We start from the raw sequence: 22,302 nt of genomic DNA, 5'->3' as shown, positions 1-22,302 counted from the left end.
TCAGGGATCAAACCCACATCTCCTGCATTAGGAAGGTGGGTTCTTTATCACTGAGCCACCAGAAAAGCCCTTATTTATATCTGTTTACCTTTAAAACAAACTTTTCATATGAAAGATTTTTAATATTGTTATCCTCCCTAAGTTCCCCATCCCCACTTCTGTGTGGCTGAATATAAACTGGCCAACCTCTCCCCTCCCGGCTGTTGCTTTCTGGAAGCCCAGGCTCCTCAGAGGGGATTGCGAAATCGGGGATGGGAGCAGACAGGAGTGAAAAATGAATTTTCCCTCTGAGCCTGGCGGGGGGAGGGTGCAGAATTCCTTGGCTTCCATGGGTAGTACTCCTGGCTCTCTCTTTCCCAATGCCCTAGAATGTGACCAGATTCCTGGGGAAGTGGGCCCTCCACAAAGCCCTGCCCTGTGCACAGAGCAGCAAGACACACACTCCTCCAGGGACTGCACACCTGGGTAATGAGGTCACAGTCGTGACCATGGACCGAAGACTTGAAACCCTCCCCTGCCTCCCTGTAGTCTGTAACCCTGGACTCTCATGGAGCCCCATGGAGGAAGAAGCAACACCATAACTAAAGGTCAACTTCACGCCAACCTGTTGTGGGCAGGCCAGCACATGGCTGGATTTTGTTTTCTTAATGAAAAATACGTGACATTTGTTGAAATTCAAATTTTTAAGTTAAAGCCATACCTTTATAGTAGCTGTACTTACATGGTCCTTATAATTGCTCACCTAACAAATAACAGATACTCGAAAACAAAAGAGCTTGAGTGAACTAATGCAAAATTGTTAAAACTGAAAGATAATAAAATGAGGCTGTAACACATGTTTACTACATGTAGCAGTGCTTTCCAATGTGAGTGTACAAATGTTAGAAATTAACAGGCCTTCTTCATAGTTTCTAAAGTAGTCTTTCAAACTCAAAGTGAATTTTCTCTTGATATTATAAGTGAATTCCATAGACCATAAGTAATAAATCCAAATGATGATACATAATTACTTCTCCAAAATTTCCATAAAGCTCTTATTTTGCTTTCAGGAGACTTATCTTTAACAGAGAATACCACACATCTTGCACACTGTGCAACTGATGTTTATCTAAATTCGCTCATTGGGACTCTGTAAAGGGACAGACCAACAGAGCAGGAACCTCAATCCAGCCAAGTGACAACTGAGACGCAGCAAAGGTTCTAAAATAAATCATCAAGGAAAGCACAGGGAGAATCTAGATCTTGTTTTCCAAATGTAGGCTTTATCGGAGGCAGATAGAGATTTTGTGAGGACAGATGCTTACATAATCTGGGGATCACTTTAAGAAAATCATTAAAGAATTTTTGCAAATACAAAACAGCCAAGTGAACATGTAATGAGAATCAGCAGGGAAAAAGCACTACAAAGTCCTGATGGTGAAGAATTCAGGTCCCTTTCCCCTGGGATCTCCAGGTATTTTATCTGAATAAAATACTCTCCCCATAGACCTCTCCATGGCTCCCAGTAAACTCAGCATTTATGGGGCCTGTGCAAGTGAGGAAAAATGAAGCTTAAGCTACATTAGGTTTATGTTACATCTGCCTTGATTTCCAGAATGAAGGAGGCCCCAGTGGAACTGGAGTTAATATAAATTAATGAAAGAGCTTGCTGCTCAGTGGAGAGGAAATATACAAACCTTGATTTTGAAGAGTGCTAAATGTATGGATGACAGAGTTGGACTATGAAGAAGGCTGAGCACCGAAGAATTGATGCTTTTGAACTGTGGTGTTGGAGAAGACTCTTGAGAGTCCCTTGGACTGCAAGAAGATCCAACCAGTCCATTCTAAAGGAGATCAGCCCTGGGATTTCTTTGGAAGGAATGATGCTAAAGCTGAAACTCCAGTACTTTGGCCACCTCATGCGAAGAGTTGACTCATTGGAAAAGACTCTGATGCTGGGAGGGATTGGGGGCAGGAGGAGAAGGGGACGACAGAGGATGAGATGGCTGGATGGCATCACTGACTCGACAGACGTGAGTCTGAGTGAACTCTGGGAGTTGGTGATGGACAGGGAGGCCTGGCGTGCTGCGATTCATGGGGTCACAAAGAGTCAGACAGGACTGAGCAACTGAACTGAACTGAACTGAAAGCTGCAAAACATGCAGAGGTTGAGAAGGCTGTGGGTGGTCTCTGTGACTGGGATACAGCCATGTGGTCAGGTTGGTCCAGCAGAGAGGCCTGTAAAGACATCAGATGATCAAGATCTAATCTAGTCCTAGGATCAATGCCTATGCTCAACAGCCCTTCTCTTGTCCTTTCTGGACCTAAGTTCCTTTCCTTATTGTTTTTATAATTTTCATTTTGTTTTAATTTTTTTGCTGCACCATGTGGGATCTTAACTCCCTGACCAGGGATTGAACCCACACTCCTTGTATTGGAAGCACAAAGTCTTAACCATTGGACCGCCATGGAAGTCCCCTAAGTTCCTTTCTTTAAAATGAAAATAAAGTAAAAATATCTACCCTGCCTACCTTGAGAGATTGTTTAAAGATTAAATGAGATAAAGTGGGAGGATGTGATTTGAAAAACATATCAAAAATGCTGCACAAGATGCTGCTTTCGTCACAATATACAAGAAAACCCAGAACATCCGTGTTCCAGGAGTGACTTCTGTTTTGGCTGAATATCCTGACCTCTCACCGAAGGTCCTTGGTGTCTGCTAGAAACAAACTCCAGGACTTGATGAAGGCGCATGTGCTGTGTGTCTATGTGTGTATGTATGTATGTACACATGTACTGCGCATCACTTAAATGAATCCCTGCTGGCAATCAAACCCTTAGAGAGAGAAAGCAGGAAGGAACGAAGGGCTGACCACAGTGTCAGAGGACAGTCACCTGCTTTTCGGTCATGGCCTGCTCATACTCAGCCTGCACCACATCCAGCTCGGCTTGCTTGTCATCCAGCTCTGCCTGGGCCTTCTGCAGATCCTGCATGGCCAACATGTAGCGGTTCTCCTGCACCACCAGGTTGGCCTGTACAAGACACACACAGCATGAAGGGACAGGCAGCAACCCAGACATCCAGTCGCATCTGAGAACTCAGGGAAGTCCATGCTGCACCATCCAGCATGCCGCATCTGAGAACTCAGGGAAGTCCATGCTGCACCTTTTCTTTGTCCTTTGAGAGTCTTCTCAAATTACATTATCAAGGCCAAGTCTTCATGTGGAATTGACATGTTTGTAAGCAGACGATTATAAATCATTAAGAGAGAGTCAGCAAACTTTTTCATAAAACTCCAGATAGTAAATATTTCTGGCTTTGGGGGACAAGATGCAAAATCAAGACTTTTGTTTAAGTACTTAATTTAAAATTCTATGAGCTGTACAAATACAGGTGGTGGGTTAGCTTTGGCCTGCGGACCATAGTTTGCCAGTCCCTAAATTCGAATGCTGTAATAGGAAATGCATAAAGGCAAATTGCAGATTATTTTAATATTGAGTTGTAGGGGAAAAGTTGAATATTTAGAATATTTAGCTAAATTTAATATTTAGAATATTTAGCTCTCATTTGCCAAGGAGAGCTCATCACTGTTAATGAAGATGTTAAAACAAGACAAAGAATGAAACATAATTAATCACTGAATATAAAGATCTAGGTTTTCGTGGGTAGAGATGGACTTGACGGTATTCCTGTAATTCTCATATATTACTTGCTTTCAAGTAAAGAATTGATACTTGAGCTGTGACCAAATAAAAATATTTGTTTTAAGGAAGCTAAATTAGACTCAAAAGACATAATCAAAAGCAATATTGGGGGGAAAAAAAGCAATATTTGGAAAAGGTGATGTAGAAAATAGTATGTGCTTACAGGAATTTAAATTTTTTTGAAAAAAATTTGAAACCTAAATTCCCTCTTTTAAGTTTTTAAAATGGCAAAACTGACTTTAATGGGGAAACCCAATACCAGCATGATATTATTTCTGAAGTGTTTGAGAAGAAAAGATTATCTTAAAAATATTCTTTTGAGATAAGTTATTTTCTTATCTGATAACCCCAGGTTCCCAAATTTTGGCAGAATAATTCTTTAAAGGAATATCTAGTTCCATGACTAGAGACAATGACAGCAAACGCATGGCTTAAAAATTACAGTTTACAAATATTCTGACTCTTGGAACATTTGTCTTCATCTCTGCTCTAAGAAGAATCTGTTGCCATGACTTAAACAAGGAGGAACAGCAATGCTACTCTGTCAACTTACTATAAAGCCACCCACTAATGCCAAGGTATCACAGTCCCCCAAACTTTGGATATTTTCAAGGACTTTCCTCAGAAAAAAAAAATAATAATCTTTTTAATGAAGTATTCAAAAGATATAACCAAAGGGTATAAAAATCTTTCAAATCCAACTGCTCACATTAGGAGCTGTAGGACTCTATTAAGATTACTTAAACTCTATGAGCCTCAGTTTCTCCATTAAGATATTGAAAAACTACCTGCTAAGATTTATGAGAGTGTGTTGTGTGCATATTAAATATGATAGCATGTAAAAACCCAAGTCTGGGACCTGGTCTATAATAAAAGTTTAATAGATAATAATATATTAATATCACTCTTCTAAAGATCTTTTTGATATGGGCCATTTTTAAAGTCTTCATTGAATTTGCTACAACATAGCTTCTGTTTTATGTTTTGGTTTTTTGGCATCAAGGCATGTGGGATCTCTGCTCCCTGAGCAGGGATGGAGCTCACACTCCTGCACTGGAAGGCAAAATCTTAACCACTGGGTCACCAGGGAAGTCCCTCCATAAATAATAGTGTTATTATCTGTGTTCAATATTTAAGGCTCTACTGTTGTAATGTTCTGCTTATGTGAAGTCATATTTACTAGTTTTCACAGAGTTTCTAAGGAGAAATCTTATTAGAATGAAATTGAATAGAATTTAAATTGAAATTCTTGTCATCAATATTTGTTTAAGTTTATCCAGTATTAGAAGTCACTCGGCCTGTCTAGAGGAATTGTAAGATGAAAGAAGAGTCCCTCAGTGTCGCCATCACTAATGAGTGGTAAAGAGATCCCCACTGGAGTCAAAGGAGTGTCCTCAAACTCTTCACTTGGGAAACGAGAGAAACCCCTTCAGAAATCAGTGAAGTTAGACCCTTTGGTCTGTATTTCTTAATATACTGAGCACAGTTGCCCAATGAGACTGCACTTTCTTGGTCTTCTACTTCTGTCTATGCAATGAACATGTGGGATCTATGTAACTATGTTTATTTTTATGACAATGGCAATTAGGAGGGACCTGACAAACTAGAGACTTCCAGACGCTGGATGCTACTAAGAGCACAGGAGGGCACCCCCAGAACAGGCTTCTCAGAAGGGAAGCATAGGTTCCAGGGACAACTAGAAGGTCCCCGCCTGGTGTTCCCTTCACATCCTACTGCAGGACGTACGTTGTCCTGGGGCTGGATGGAGCCTGACTTGTACCAAACGTAATGGAGGAGATGTTGTTCTTGCATAAGCCTTGTTTAGAATGTCCATTATTTTGTACTGATTTTAACTCATTTTATTTCAAGTAATTACAACAAAATAAAAACTCCCCTTGTGAATTCAAGTGTAATTCCCTTGGAGACACTTATGTATGCTTACCCACTGGAAAATTTTGCAAAGGATGCCCTATACTTTTCACTGGACTCAGTGGTTCAGTCAGTATCAAAATAGCCAACTGGAGTCTTCAATGGTCCTGAATCCATAGTACCTGACAGCATGACTTCAACTATTTGCTCTAAAAATCTCTAAGCCAAATGAATCCCTTCTGTTTTAAGTTCCCCTAAGACCTCCAGAGACTCCCCACTGACTAAATGCTCCGGGTATGGTAATAATGAGAACATAAAATGGAACTTGAAACTCTCTCCCTATCTTCTTTTTATTCTTGATTATTTTTAGCATGATTATTAAGTTCCTCATGTAGTTTGTAAGGATAAGAGGATTTTAGTTGATGGTTGAAAGATATCAGACTTATACGAAAGCAAAATAATCAACCAAACCATTAGGTGTAATTTTTGAGGCATTAATATTTTATTCTCAAAACATGTACTTGCCTCTCCATCTGCTAAAGACTCACTGAATGGTGTGGAGACATGGACAAATAAAGCTGAGAAATTCAATAACTCAGAAAGAAACAGTGGCATATTGTCAGCCCACATTAAATAAAGGATGCTAGTCAGTCTCTTTCCTGAGGGTCAAAGGGAGAGGGAATACTATGTCACCTCTGAAGACAAGTCCAGCCACCAGTGACTGTGTCCACCCTGCCTCATTCATAGGACTTCCTGGCAAGAGCTCTTGGACATTACTGGTGGATCCTATGCTATAGTTTTCTGTGTTTCTTTTTCTCAAGTTAACACTGTCGGGGGGCGGAGGGGAAATGTCCAGCAGCCCACAGTGGACTTAGTATTCTTGTAGAGTCCATGCTTAAGGCCCATACAATTCCAGTGGCAGGAGGATTACAGAGAAGAAAGAAACATGCTATGCTTGGCCAGTCCAGTACCAGCTCTTATCATAGACTTGAGACTAATAACACCTAAGACTCCTTTGCTGCAGGAAAGACAAGCCCTGTTGACCCAGAGACCCCCTGCTGGCACACATCCTGAAGCCCCACCAAGGAAGCTTACCTTCAGAGGCAACACCTCTCTGTTGATGGAAAAGAAGGAAGCCATGGCCTTGGTCCAGGAACAAAGACCCGCTACATTCCCACACACTCGTTTAGCGGTTTCAATGTTGTAGTCTGCCATTTCAAAGTAAGGATTCAAAAATTCTATCACTTCTTCATTGATTGTGTCTTTCGGGAATTGCTGTGGAAGAATGGAGTGAAATAGTTAAAATGCTTTTGTCCATTAAGTCATAATCACATTACGCTCATGATACCATTGAAACAAACGGTTAAATCCAAGAATGGATAAATATCTTGTCGATTTTTCAGGATATTAGGCAAATAAAATGATACATATATTTAGCATTGCAAATAAAGTAGATATGTAAAGTGTATATATTTAGACATAAATATTTAGCATTTAGCAGCAACCGAATGCTTAACACATTCAAAGAGAGGTTCTATTAAACTCACCTGAAATGTGACGAAAATCAGTTGGACATTAAGCCTTCAGGGTGATGAATTAATTTTTAATCACTGAACTATCAAGATTATGAGAGAACTTTTCTCTTCTGGAGGGATAAAATTTTAAAATAGTAACAGAAATGGATTAAGAGTGCCTTCTTGCATTAAAAGAGAAGACTGACCAATCAGAGGAATTGGACCTTTTAAAAATGGTGTTTGATCATCTCAATGAAGATAATTAAATGTTTTCCAAGTAGAAAGAAATGTAGCACCTAAATAATTCATAGAAATAAGTCTGCACAGAACATACCTAGCACAGAGCAAAACTCACCTTTATTCAGACCTCCTTAAAAATCCAAGTTTCTTTTGTGAGACTTAAAAAATAGTGAAGCCAGAAGAATATTTGGGAGCAGTGGAAGGATGGTGGTGACAGAAGGCAAATAGCAAAGTAGCTTCCAAGAACAGTGGCTCTGCAGCAGGTATATAAGGCAAGTCTGATGCCACTGCCACGTTTTTCGGTGAGTATTTTTTGAGCCCCACCCCCTACCACCACTGCTCTTCACACACTCATAATCAGATTAATCGCCACCCACTCTCCACCCAAATAGCATGCTATTCCTTCACAGGGCACTTACATCTCAGAGGCTCATATTTCAATTATCTGAAACAAGTCTGTATAACCCACTGGTTTCAGAAGCTACTTCTTGTTAGAGCTGCTGCAAAAGGCCCCACAAGATGCTCTGGCCACAGTAGCCACATGGGCAACACTGAATTAAAAACTGCACAAAACTGAAAAAGACATACACCCCAGTGTTCACAGCAGCACTGTTCACAGCAGTTAGGACATGGAAGAAACCTAGATGTTAACCAACAGATAAATGGATAAAGAAGTGTGGTACGTGTACACAGTGGAATATTTCTCAGCTATAAAAAGGAATGCATCTGAGTCGGTTCTAATGAGGTGGACGAACCTAGAGCCTATTATACAAAGTGAAGTAAGTTAGAAAGAGAAAGACAAATACTGCATTTTAGCATATATATATACGGAATCTACAAAGATGATCCTGATGAACCTATCTACAGACTTTTGAACACAGTAGGGAGAGAGAAGGTGGGATGATTTGAGAGAGTAGCATTGAAGCATATATATTACCATAGATAGACAGTGGTAATCTACTGTATGACACAGGGAACCCAAAGCTGGTGCTCTGTGACAACTTAGGGGGGTGGGATGGGGAGGGAGGTGGTAGGGAGATTTAAGAGGGAAGTGATATATGTATACCTATTGCTGATTCATGTTGATGTATGGCAGAAATCATCATAATATTATAAAGTAATTATCTTTCAATAAAAATTAAAATTTTAAAAAGAAACTATGAAAAAATTTTAAAAATAAAAACTGAATGAAAGACAGTGCTGAAGTTACTGTGTAGGGTATGGATGGGGCTTGGGAATCCCAATCAGTTGTCTCAAGATCTAAATATTAAAGATAAAACAACAAAACTTTCAGAAGAAAAGATAGGTGCATTTATTCTACCCTAGAGACAGGCAAAGATTTACTAAACAGAACACAGAAAGCACTATTAAGGAAAATATTGATAAACCGGACTATACTAAACAAGAACATCTGCTTACTGAAAGACACAATTACTGGAATGAACAACTAAGGCAGAGAGTGAAAGAAGATATTTGCAAACATACAGATGACAAATTACTCATATTTTACATATAAAGAAACTCTAAAGCTCTAATGCTTATAATGTTATATTTGAAAGAGAAACTTCTACTCTGAGGAGATACTTAAATACAAATTTTAAATATATATGAAGAATATTGCTGCTAAGTCACTTCAGTCGTGTCCGACTCTGTGAGACCCCATAGACAGCAGCCCACCAGGCTCCCCGTCCCTGGGATTCTCCAGGCAAGAACACTGGAGTGGGGTGCTATTTCCTTCTCCAATGCATGAAAGTGAAAAGTGAAAGTAAAGTCAATCAGTCGTGTCCGACTCTTAGCGATCCCATGGACTGCAGCCCACCAGGCTCCTTGGTCCATGGGATTTTCCAGGCAAGAGTACTGGAGTGGGGTGCCATTGCCTTCTCTGATGAAGAATATTACTCAGATTTAAAAAAGAAGGGAATTCTGCCATTTATAACAACATGGACAGATCTGGAGGGCATATGCTAAGTGAAATAAGTCAGACAGAGAAAGACAAATACTGCCTGTTATCACTTATACGTGGAATTTAAAATAGTCAGACTCACAGAAGCAGAGTAGAATGGTGGTAGCTAGGGACTTGGGGAGGAGAAAGGGGAAGATGCTGGTCAAAGGCCAAGGGTCAAAGTGTCAGTTATACAAGATGAGAAGGTGCTGGGGACCTAATGCACAGCCATGTGAATATAGTGAACAATACTGTATTATATACTTGAAATTTGCTGGGAGACTAGATCTTAAGTGTTCTAACCACCAAAAAAAAAAGGAAAAATGATAACTATGTGAGGTGATAGATATTTAATTAGATATTTATTGGATTTAATGGATGGATTAAACCCAGAGGATGAGATAGTTGAATGGCATCATCAACTCAATGGTCATGAGTCTGAGCAACTCCAGGAGATAGTGAAGGACAGGGAAACTTGGTGTGCTGCAGTCCATGAGGTCACAAAGAGTCAGACATGACTGAGTGACTGAACAACAACAAATGGATGGACTATGGTGAAAGCATTTCACAATGTATCAATACAAACATCAAAACATCAAGTCATACATCTTCATTATAATACATTTTTATTTATCAGTTATACCCCAATAAAGATGAAAAACAGTAAGTTAAAAAATATGCATGCAAATTCATTTTCTGTTAAAGGATCCAGACACTCCAATGAAATCTGAGTCCCCTCTTAGCCCATCATTACCGAACTACCAACCTGCAAATTCTGTAGAAAGTTCCCTGCTGTCATCAGTTTTAAAGATTCCTGCCAGGAAGGAACTGTGCAGCTTTTCTCCAGATCAATTTTCACTGCATTGACTTTCCTCTGAAACAGCAGCAGCACACAATCCATGATCCTCATGATGAGATGAGGGGGTCGGCCTAGCGTGCGGACAGTAGCGATGTCGGAAGGCTTGATGGTCTGGGGAGGAGAGGAGGTTATCATCCAGTCTTGAGACAGGAAAAGTGGAAACAAACATTTACTCTCCAAAGACTGCTATAGGAAGTCCCCTACCTATGAGCAAGTTCCATTCTGTGAGCACATCTGTAAGTCCAATTTGTTTGTAAGTCCAACAAAGTTAGCCTGGGTACCCAGTCAGTGACATAGTACTGTACTGTAATAGGTTTATAATACTTTTCCCACAAATAATACATAAAAAGCAAACAGATACAAAACACTTTTAATCCTGCAGTACACAGTACCTTGAAAGGTACAGTAGTAACAGGACAGCAGCTGGCACACAGGGGCTGGCATAGAGTGAATAGGCAAGAAGTGTCACTGACTAGAGGAGGGAGAAGGGGTGGGAGATGGTAGAGCTGAAGGATCGTCAGCAATAGGAGACGGAGGGCATGTCGGGGTTTCACTCATGCCTGACACTGATAGAATCCACGTTCGCATCTTTGAAAGTTCACAACTTAAAACATTCATATATATGTAGGGGACTTACTGTACTTCAACAGAGGAGCGCAAGCATTTTTAAGTTTGATGCAGTCATGAGGGCTAGAAGCATATTTAATCCCAAAGAAACACACATCCCCACAAGTTCAAATTTTTACAATGCAAAGTGACAGCCAGAGGAGACACAGTGAGAGACATGTTCGCCCTCTGATAAGGAGCCGTGACTTCTCTAAAATTATAACAGCCACTCAGTGTCAGAAAAGGAAGCAGATCTGAAAGGAAAAGAATCATCAGCTCTACAGTAGATTCCAGCGATTCTCAACCAGGGAAAGTCCAGGACTTGCAGTGCTCTTTTTACTCATTAGTTATGTAGGTCAAGAATCTGACTCTCTTACAGCTCGTCACCTTGGACCGACATCAGTGGGTAGCCGCAGGGCTGCCAGTTGCATAATTAGAGGTTTCTTAGCTGGAAACTGACCTTTAGATGATGGAACATGAGCAACAGGAATTTCACTAAGCTCTTAGAAAAGTTCTGTTCCATACAAAGGTTCTTATACAGTAAAGTACTTAACAGTCACATAGACGTGTTGTGGTCGATAATAAGTGTTCTATCAGTTCTATCAATGGAATAAGCATTGGAAACACAAAAATAAGCATCTGATACTGTCCTATTTCTAGGACATACTGCACCTTCATTCCTTCTAGGCCTTGGAGACCTTTCATCTGATTTCCATTTGCAACCCTCCTGTCAAAGGAAGGTACCCCATGAACTTCATATCAAAGCTAATGATCTTTTCTCTGAGAATTTTGGGGAAAATAAGAAGAAAAGAAAACCACTGAACCTGGTAATTAGAAAGGTAACTATCTACTTTGAAAAGGACTGTTTCAATACACTAGCATTTGTGAATTCTAGACAGCTGGAAGTGAAGGGGAATTTGAGGTTAAAAAAAAAAAAAAACTGGAAATAGCAGACAGACCTTCATTTGAGATATTTGGCTATAAAAGAGAAAGGAGGGAAACATAATAGCTGCCAATAGGGAAAGCAGCATCAAATTAAAGTGGATATAAAAGGGTCTGGCATGCTTATTTAACTTTAGCTTTTTGTTTGTTTTTTAATTTTATTTTTTAACTTTACAATATTGTATTGGTTTTGCCATATATCAACATGAATCCGCCACAGGTATACACGTGTTCCCCATCCTGAACCCTCCTCCCTCCTCCCTCCCTGTACCATCCCTCTGGGTCGTCCCAGTGCACCAGCCCCAAGCATGTTTGTTTGTTTTAAAATTTATTTTATCAAAGTATAGTTGATTTACAATGTATTAGTTTCAGGTGTATAGTGATTCATATATATATATATACACACACACACACAATAGTTTGCATCTTCTAACCCTAAACTCCCAATCCAACCCTTCCCCCAGCACTTTAGCAACCACAAGTCTGTTCTCTGTTCTATTTCTGCTTCATAGATAAGTTCCTTTGTATCCATATATAAGTGATACCATTCGGTATTTGCCTTTCTCCTTACAACTTACTTCACTTAATATGATAATCTCTAGGGAGGTCCATCCATGTTGCTGCAAATAACATATTTCATTTTTTCATGGCTGAGAAATGGTCCACTGTATATATGTACCACATCTTTTTTATCCACTTATGTGTTGATGGACATTTAGGTCGCTCCCATGTCTTGGCTATTGTAAATAGTGCTTCAGTGAAAACTGAGATGCATGTATCCTTTCAAATGATAGTTTTCTCTGGATATATGCCCAGAAGTGAGACTGCGGGACCACATGGTAGCTCTGTTGTTAATGCCTAAGGGACCTTCACATTGTTCTCCATAGAAGCTGTACCAGTTTACATTTTCACCGACAGTGTGGGAGGGCTCCTTTTTTCCCACACCCTCTCCAGCATTTATTATTTGTAAGACTTTTTGCTGATGGCCATTCTGACTGGTGTGAAATGATATCTCATTGCAGTTTTGATTTAATTTCTCTAATAATTAGTAATGTTGAGCATCTTTCCATGTGTCTGTTGGCCATTTGTATGTCTTCTTTGGAGAAATGTCTATTTAGATCTTGTGCTCACTTTTTGGTTGGGTTTTTTTTTTTTTAATTGAGTTATATGAGTTGTTTGTATATTTTGGAAATTAACCCTTTATTGGTCTCATCGTTTGCAAATATTTTCTCACTGTGGGCTGTCTTTTCATTTTGTTTATGGTTTCCTTTGTGATGCAAAGGCTTATAAGTTTGATTAGGTCCTATCTGTTTATTTTCCCTTTAGCTTTAAAAGGGGGAAATCTCAAACATACTTGGACTCAATTATGTTGGGGATCCATGTAAAATGAATTGGGGGTGGGGGTATAGCTGAAGTTCAACCTATTTCAGCTAAATATTAGATTTCTCTTTCTTCTACAGGCAAAGAAATATGACTACTACATATGTGTGTGTGTATGTGAGTGTGTGTGCAGTCAGGTCAGATTAGCATTGGGATAAGAATTGACACATTCTTTGCTGTTTTTTATTTGTTTTGTAGGTTTACATGGCTGATGCCAAGACAGAGTTTGAATGTACCTGGAATTTTCTTAGTATGAATTGGTAGTACCAGATTTCAAAACTTACAAGGAGGCAATAAAATGAAGACAGAACCAGTGAAGGAAATTATTGAAAAGTTCCCCTACATACCCCAATCACCTTGCCCTTATTCCCAGACATTTCTGTATTGATGGTGTTGCTGAATATTATAGTGGTAGAGAGTACTAAATTAGGAGGATACTGGAAAATATTTTATAATATTAAAAAACATGTCAGGCTTTTGAAATCTTATGAAAATGTAGACTGAGATGTAAGAACTGAGATGCCACAAGCTCCGTTCCTATCGTGCTGTTAGTATCACAAGTCTAATAAAGGTTTAGAAGTTTCTTTACACTATCCTTGTCTTCTCTCTATTGATCAAAGACGCTCAGTGGAGCCAGAGTGTCTTAAAATGGGCAGGGGGAGGATATGTTCAGGATCTTAAAGAGATATCTGCACCCTTATGTTTGCTGCAGTATTATTCACAATGGCCAAGACATGGAAGCAATGTAAATCTCCATTGATGGATGAATGGATAAAGAAAATGTGGTATTTATATCCAATGGAATATTATTCAGGCTTCAATAATGGAAATTCTGCCATTTGCAACAGTATGGATGGACCTGGAATATATTTTGTCAAGGGAGATAAGCTAAACATGAAAGAAAAATGCTGCATGATCTCATTTATATGTGGAATCCCAAATAAACTCATAGAAGTAGAGAGTAGAATGGTGTTGCCAGGGGCTGAAGGAAGAAGGAAATGGAAGGTGATGGTCAAAGGGTAGAAAGTTTTAGTTATGCAAGATAAATTCTAGAGATCTACTCTATAGCACAGTGCCCACAGTTATCAATACTTTATTATATACTTGAAATTTGTTAATGGGTAGATCTTAAGTTGTGTTCTTATCAAAAAAAATACCAATAAGAAAAACAGACTTACCCTATGATCCAGTAATCCCACTACTAGGCACAAAGCCAGAAAAAATCATAATCAAAAAGATACATGCACTCCAATGTTCATAATAGCACTATTTGCAGTAGCCAGGACATGGGAGCTACCTAAATGTCTATCAACAGAGAAATGGATAAAGAAGATATGGTACACATATACAGTGGAATACTACTCAGCCATAAAAAGGAATGACACCAGGTCATTTGTAGAGATGCGAATGGACCTAGGGAGTGTCATATACGAGTGAGGTAAGTCAGAAAAAGAAACACAAAGATCATATATTAATGCATATATGTGGAATCTAAAAAAATGGTACAGGTGATCTTATGTGCAAAGCAGAAATAGAGACACAGAGCTAGGGAACAAATATATGGATACCAAGGGGGAAAGGAAGGGTGGGAGGAATTGAGAGATTAGGACTGACACACATATACTATTGATACATAGATAACTGGTGAGAACCTACTGTATAGCACAGGGAGCTCTGCTTAATGCTCTGTGGTGACCTAAATGGGAAGGAGGTCCAAAAGGGGGAGGTGTATATGTAAGCGTATGGCTGATTCATTTTACTGTAAAATTGAAACTAACACAAATTGTAAAGCAACTACACTCCAATAAAAATAAATATAAATTTTAAAGGAAAAAAACAATAATAAAGGGAGCAGGTGGAAACTTTGAGAGTTGATGGATGTGTCTGTGGCCTTGAAGGTGGTGATGTTTTCATAGGTGTGCACTCATCCCAAACTCACAAAGCTATACATATTAAATATGTACGGCTTTTTATATATCAATCACAACTTCATAAATTGGTCTTTTAAAAGTGGGACTGGGGAAGATGAGGTATCCACCAATCTGAAAGGCTAAGGACCCTGGAAGACTTCATGGATTAAGGAGGACAGCTTAGCCAGTGCAAGAAGGAATGAAGAAACAGTAAGGAAAGATACATCACCTGTAAGAACAGTGTGAAACTTTGGAAAGAAAAGAAAAGAAGGCAACATCTTCACTGTCTCTAGAGTAAAAACTATCTTATACAATACACTGTATACTGACAGAAAGCTTAAAGACTTCACGTGGATCAAAAAAATTTGTAAGTGTTTCAGGAAGTGTGAAAATAAGATAGGTAGCAAAAAATAATAACTACATCACATTATGATGCAAGTTCAATTGAGGTTATATAACTTGAATTAGCAATGGACAGGTCAGCAGTGTTCCATTTCTCCAGCCACTTTCTAAGCCAAGAGTCAATAACATAAGACAATAGATGAGTAGACTAAGGATTTTATTCCCAACCAGGGATTGAACCGCACCCACTGCATTGGAAGTGCAGAAAGTTAACCACTGGACCAGAATGTTAACCACTGGACCACCAGGGACGAAACAGTAAAAACAATGACTTGAATCCAAAACATCTCAAATTAGACCAGTCTCAAAAAGGGCCAGCCCTTGAAGACATAGCCTACTTCACTAGAGTCAACATATTTTCCCAGAATCCAACCTCATTTCTAATTTCATCATTTATGATATTGCCACATATTGCATTGTGTTGGAAGCCTGATCAAAGCCTGATCTTAATGCGTAGCACTAGATCAGCAGTCCTTTGTTTGGATAATTTATATGTACACTCAAAGAAAGCTGTATCTTACTAACCTACTCTAACATCCTCAATGAATGAGTGACAAAACTATTTTAGGAATTTTGCGTGACTTTTCCAACATCACACAGCTTATTAGTAACAGAGTTGAAATGAGAAGGTGGCACCCAGACCCCTATTATATGGCAATGCCCATCACTTGTGAGTGAGAAAGTAATATGTGAAGTGCCACCTGCAATATCTAAAAAAAGCAAATAACATCTCCAAGCAGAAAATACCACTTGAAATCATTCCAGTGAAGAGAGCTTTGGTCTGAAGCAGTAGAACATTTCTTCGTTGTTATTCATCTTTTCTGCCTAATCTTCCTCCGAGGCCCTAGAAGATGACATCTGTTATATCACAAAGATGTACCTGCAAGGCTGCTTCTGCTTCTTCTAATGCTGGCTTTGCTGCTTCCAGTTTTTCCTCAGCAATGGCTTTATCTTTAGAGATGCTGTCGACAATGGCCTGGGCTTTGTCCTTCACCTTCTGGACCTCAGCTTTGACCTTTTCAGCAGCCTGTGCTTTCATTGTCACTTCTTTTAAGACCTAATTCAATATAAAACCAAAAAAAAGTACATCAAAAATCACCCAGTTCAAAATGCACATTTTTGCCTGGATTTGTCGATTTTGTCCACTTACACAATTTTTCATACACAGAATTAAGAGTATGGTACTTTTTAAAATTTTATTGGAGTATAGTTGCTTTACAATGTTGCATTAGTTTCTCCTGTACAGCAAAGTGAATCAGCCGTATGTATACATACATCCCGGCTTTTTTGGATTTCTTTCCCATCTAGGTCATCACAGAGCACTGAGTTTCCTGTGCTATACAGTAGGTTGTCATTAGTTACCTATTTCATTCATAGCATCCCTGGTGTATATACGGTATTATAATGGAAATAAAAAATTTGCACTTCCATGGTTACTACTTAGAGAAGAAGCATACAGTATTAACATTTATGAATTGGGAATTCAAAACGAATATGGTCCATGTGTCAATGTCTACCCACCATGTCGGCTTTATCATTGGCCACTTGGAGCTCCTTTTCTTTCACTTCCAGTTCTCTGCTCAGAGCTGCAACAGACTCCGAAGCTTCTTTTAGCTTTTCCAACCCAGTATTCATTCTGAGATTAAAAATCCAAGGCGAGGGAAGTGTTAACATGTGTGGTTCTTGGCCACATTTTCTAAGTACTGGTCTACTGATATAGACAGTAATGGTCATATTTGAAGAATACTGTATATACAATAGCAAAACCAAGAGGGCTTGACAAAAAGAGTACATGTCTAGGCTTGATTTCAGACTAAAGTCACATGTCAGTTCTTCACAGACTAAGTGTGAAAAGAGTGAGTCTGCTAAGAACACTGAATGACATGAGGAATAACAGTGTCAAGAATCTGTCTCATGCAAGAAACACGCTTAATGAACTTTAGCTAAATGACAACAGACTTCAATGTCTTGAAACCCTATCATGGAGGAAAGGAAATAAATAACTTCTTTTTTTCTAACGAGATCAATAACATTAAAAGAAGGAAGATTTGGGATCAAGAAAAGAAACAAATTTAAAGCTATCAAACTGCCTCGTGAAGGGACCAGCTGCCTGTTTGACTCTAAAATAATGCGATCTTAAAGACAGGAGTTCTTAGAGTCATTTAGTCCACTCACTCACCCAGGGATCCCTTAGGTAGCAACCTTGGCTGCTTCTTGGTTGTATTCAGGCAGAAGAGATAAGTGTTCATAAAAGAGCAAAGTAGAGCTGGGAAGTTGGGAACAAATTTCAGTGAAGTGAGGAATTTGCTGTGCAGAGAACACACATACCAAGCAGACTCTCCTATCCCAGACACTCAGAACGTGTGGGAAGAAAGGGATGAGAGGAGGTGGGAGGGGATGTCTGTATTCTCAGCTTTTTTCCAAGCTCAAGGTTTCTATTATTATCATCCAATACTGTAAAAAGTGGTAGGCTGCAAGAAAACTTGGCAATATTTAGTCTTATTGGGCAAGAATAAAACCACTAGCAACCATGGAATGATCCTTTGAACAAACTTGAAAGGAAGGTTTCTCAACCTCAGCACTATTGGTTTTTGAGGCTGGATAAATCTCACAAGGACTTCCCAGGTGGCTCAGTGCTAAAGAATCTGCATGCCAATGCAGGAGATGCAAGTTTAGTTCCTCGGTCAGGAAGATCTCCTGGAGGAAGAAATGGCAACCCAGTCCAATCTTCTTGCCTGGGAAATCCCATGGACAGAGGAACCTGGCAGTCTACAGTCCAGGGAGTTGCAACAACAAAACTGTATGTGATGAGGATTGTCCTGTGCACTGTGAGGATATTTAGCACATCCCTGACCTCTGACTCTTGATCCCAGCAATACCTCTTGACCACCCACCATACCCCCTCCCTAGTTCTAACAAACAAAAATGTCTCCAGTCATTGCAAAATGTCTCCTTGGAGCACATTTGCCCCTAGTTGAGAGCCACTGCTTTACAATAACTTCATATTCTACCCTCACACTTACCTGTTGGCCAGAGTTTGAACCTCGACATGCTTCTCTCCATATATGAACTTATAGCCCTGAATAAAGGAAAGGTACGATTTGGGCGTCACATGGGTAGAACGTCGGAATCTCTGGAAATAATCAACACACTTTTCAGCTACTCCATCCTGGAAGGAGCCCATGCACTGAACGACTTCCTTCTTGGTTTCCAAACTGCAGTCAATATCATAGGCAGAGAGGAAGTGTTCAGACACTAGAAAGAATAAAGACAGTATGTGAAATATGAAAGCGAATGATCATTTTAAAAGTTAAGTGCCTTGAGTCACAGATGTAAAAAATAAGTTTACAGTTACCAGGGAGGAAAGAGGGAAGAGTGAATTGGGAGGCCGGGATTGACATACACATATTACTATGTAGTTCAGTTCAGTTCAGTTCAGTCGCTCAGTCATGTCCGACTCTTTGTAACCCCGTGAACCGCAGCATGCCAGGCCTCCCTGTCCATCACTAGCTCCCAGAGTCCACCCAAACCCATGTCCATTGAGTCGGTGATGCCATCCAACCATCTCATCCTCTGTCATCCCTTCTCCTCCTGCCCTCAATCTTTCCCAGCATCAGGGTCTTTTCAAAAAAGTCAGCTCTTCACATCAGGTTGCCAAAGTACTGGAGTTTCAGCTTCAACATCAGTCCTTCCAACGAACACCCAGGACTGATCTCCTTTATGACGGACTGGTTGGATTTCCTTGCCGTCCAAGGGACTCACAAGAGTCTTCTCCAACACCACAGTTCAAAAGCATCAATTCTTTGGTGCTCAAGTGCAACTCTCACATCCATACATGACCACTGGAAAAACCATAGCCTTGAATAGACGGACCTTTGTTGACAAAGTAATGTCTTTGCTTTTTAATATGCTGTCTAGGTTGGTCATAACTTTCCTTCCAAGGAGTAAGTGTCTTTTAATTTCATGGCTGCAGTCACCATCTGCAGTGATTTCAAAAAAACAAAGCCAGCCACTGTTTCCACTGTTTCCCCATCTATTTGCCATGAAGTGATGGGACCAGATGCCATGATCTAGTTTTCTGAATGTTGAGCTTTAAGCCAACTTTTTCACTCTTCTCTTTCACTTTCATCAAGAGGCTCTTTAATTCTTCTTCACTTTCTGCCATAAGGGTGGTGTCATCTGCATATCTGAGGTTATTGATATTTCTCCTGGCAATCTTGATTCCAGCTTGTGCTTCATCCAGCCCAGTGTTTCTCATGATGTACTCTGCATATAAATTAAATAAGCAGGGTGACAACATACAGCCTTGACGTACTCCTTTTCCTATTTGGAACCAGTCTGTTGTTCCGTGTCCAGTTCTAACTGTTGCTTCCTGACCTGCATACAAATTTCTCAAGAGGCAGGTCAGGTGGTCTGGTATTCCCATCTCTTTCAGAATTTTCCACAGTTTATTGTGATCCACACAAAGGCTTTGGCATAGTCAATAAAGCAGAAATAGATGTTTTTCTGAAACTCTCTTGCTTTTTTGATGATCCAGTGGATGTTGCCAGTTTGATCTCTGGTTCCTCTGCCTTTTCGAAAACCAGCTTGAACATCTGGAAGTTTACGGTTCACATATTGCTGAAGCCAGGCTTGGAGAATTTTGAGCATTACTTTACTAGCGTATGAGATGAGTGCAATTGTGCGGTAGTTTGAGCATTCTTTGGCCTTGCCTTTCTTTGGGATTGGAATGAAAACTGACCTTTTCCAGTCCTGTGGCCATTGCTGAGTTTTCCCAATTTGCTGGCATATTCAATGCAACACTTTCACAGAATCATTTTTTTAGGATTTGGAATAGCTCAACTGGAATTCCATCACCTCTACTAGCTTTGTTTGTAGTGATGCTTCCTAAGGCCCACTTGACTTCCCATTCCAGGGTATCTGGCTCTAGGTGAGTGATCACACCATCGTGATTATCTGGGTCATGAAGATTTTTTTGTGTAGTTCTTCTGTGTATTCTTGCCATCTCTTCTTAATATCTTCTGCTTCTGTTAGGTCCTTACCATTTCTGAAGAGATAATTTATAAGAACCTACTAAGAAGCACAGAGAACTCTGTTCAGTATTCTATAATGACTTATATGGGATGAGAATCTAAAAAAGGTGGATATATGTTTACATATAACTGATTCACCTTGCTGTACAACAGAAACAAACACAGCATTGTAAATCAACTATATCCCAAGAAAAAAAAATTTAGTTAACTGGCTATTTTAAAAAACTTAATACAGTTCTTAGGAACACATGCCCTGTTTATAGCCCTAGCTAGGTAGATATATGTCAACATTTTTGGCCCCAGGCCTATGACATCAACAATTTTATTTTTTCTTTCATGTACAAAACCATAATAGACTTTAGCCTATCATAAGTCTTTGTTTTCTGGTATGTGTACAAAGACGTCTCCTCTACACAGCTGCAGGTTCTGGTCAGCAGCCAGGCTATTTTATGGTTTACATAAGGATGAAAGTGGTACAAATAACTCAGAAATCAGTGCCACCTGGTACTCATATTTAACAACCCCATTTATTTTTTTTTTTTTTTTTTGCTCAGAAACTGCCATAACCTTAATTCCCCCAGGCTGTGACTGCATTTGTAATGTAGAATGTTCAGCACTAAATTTTTTTATGCCCTGGCCATCTTATTCTTAAATGTGGCACCTGGCCATCTGTAGTCAATTTTAATTTATGGTATCCTTTAAAAATGTATGAGTAAAAATCTGCTGTTGTAGACCTTTATCCTCCCAATAGTGCCAAACATGGGACCAATCCTAAAACAGCATTTCTTATTATAAGACCTGGCTGTCAAGTCAGAGTGAATCCATCATCACAAAGACATAGCATGTGTGCTGAACACCTACCACTATGAACCTTGGTCTCAATCCCAAGGAATTTACAAGGCTTATACATAACACAGTTAAAGTTTATCATAAACATCTTTATTCATCCTAGGAAAAATGGTCTATGGATTTCCTTTAGAAGTGCTACTACTATTGAATGATGTACATAAGAATTATAAATAGAAATACAGGCAGTAAGGAGGGAAGAAAAGAGAAGGAATCAAGTGAACAAACCTATCAGGTGATGCTTAGCAGAGAAATGAACAATGGTATCTTCTCAATATTAATGAAAGTCACTCAGTCGTGTCCAACTCTTTGCAACCCCATGGACTATACAGTTCATGGAATTCTCCAGGCCAGAATACTGGAATGGGTAGCCTTTCCCTTCTCCAGGGGATCTTCCCAACCCAGGGATCGAAGCCAGGTCTCCCACATTTCAGGTGGATTCTTTACCAGCTGAGCCACAAGGGAAGCCCAAGAATACTGGAGTGGGTAGCCTATCCCTTCTCCAGAGGCTCTTCCTGACCCTGGAATCGAATCAGGGTTTCCTGCATTGCAGGAGGATTCTTTACCAACTGAGCTATCAGGGAGTAATTGATCACTAAATTACGTTCTTAATGCCATAACTGTGAGACCATTTACATCTATGTAAATAATAGAAACAGTTTATCAATCGGGTTATAAATAGAGTTTAACATATACACTGAAAGGTAATATATTAAGACACTTGGAAGCTATATTTTTTCATATAATTTAAGCAAACACTATAAAGAACAACTTAAACTTTAGGCAGTTTAAGTCTAGTCATTGAAAACATACAAACAATTCTTGTCTATGACAAACCGTAGGTTTTAACCCCAACGGCAGCATTATTCACTATGTGCCAGGCATGATACCAAGTCTTTTATCTGGCATTATGGGATATTCTCAAGAATGTCCCCACTTTCTGAAAACTTTCTTGTATAGGTTTGGCTGAAAAGTTCATTAAAGTTCTTCTATAAGATGTTGTGGAAAAATTCAAGTGAACTTTTTGGCCAACCCAATATTTACCATGTAATAATTTTTATCCTTCTTATGCAAA

General features: G+C 39.5%; 1 protein-coding gene across 2 annotated transcripts in view; it reads right to left on the bottom strand.

The window, feature by feature from the left end:
- DNAH5 (dynein axonemal heavy chain 5) overlaps positions 1-22,302 on the bottom strand; it is a 323,884-nt gene that overhangs the window by 69,765 nt on the left and 231,817 nt on the right. For both annotated transcript variants that reach the window (XM_061393864.1, XM_061393863.1), the window contains exons 56-61: positions 18,372-18,603; positions 16,870-16,984; positions 16,229-16,405; positions 10,016-10,219; positions 6,649-6,828; positions 2,875-3,012 (exon numbers count right to left, since the gene is read on the bottom strand). In XM_061393864.1, the coding sequence (XP_061249848.1) occupies positions 2,875-3,012; positions 6,649-6,828; positions 10,016-10,219; positions 16,229-16,405; positions 16,870-16,984; positions 18,372-18,603 (1,046 nt within the window). The remainder of the gene's footprint in view (positions 1-2,874; positions 3,013-6,648; positions 6,829-10,015; positions 10,220-16,228; positions 16,406-16,869; positions 16,985-18,371; positions 18,604-22,302) is intronic.

This window comes from Bos javanicus, chromosome 20 (genome assembly GCF_032452875.1).
Source record: "Bos javanicus breed banteng chromosome 20, ARS-OSU_banteng_1.0, whole genome shotgun sequence".
Classification (NCBI taxonomy): Eukaryota; Metazoa; Chordata; class Mammalia; order Artiodactyla; family Bovidae; genus Bos; species Bos javanicus.
Note: the sequence above shows the minus strand (reverse complement) of the source record. Positions and strands in the feature narration are given on the sequence as shown.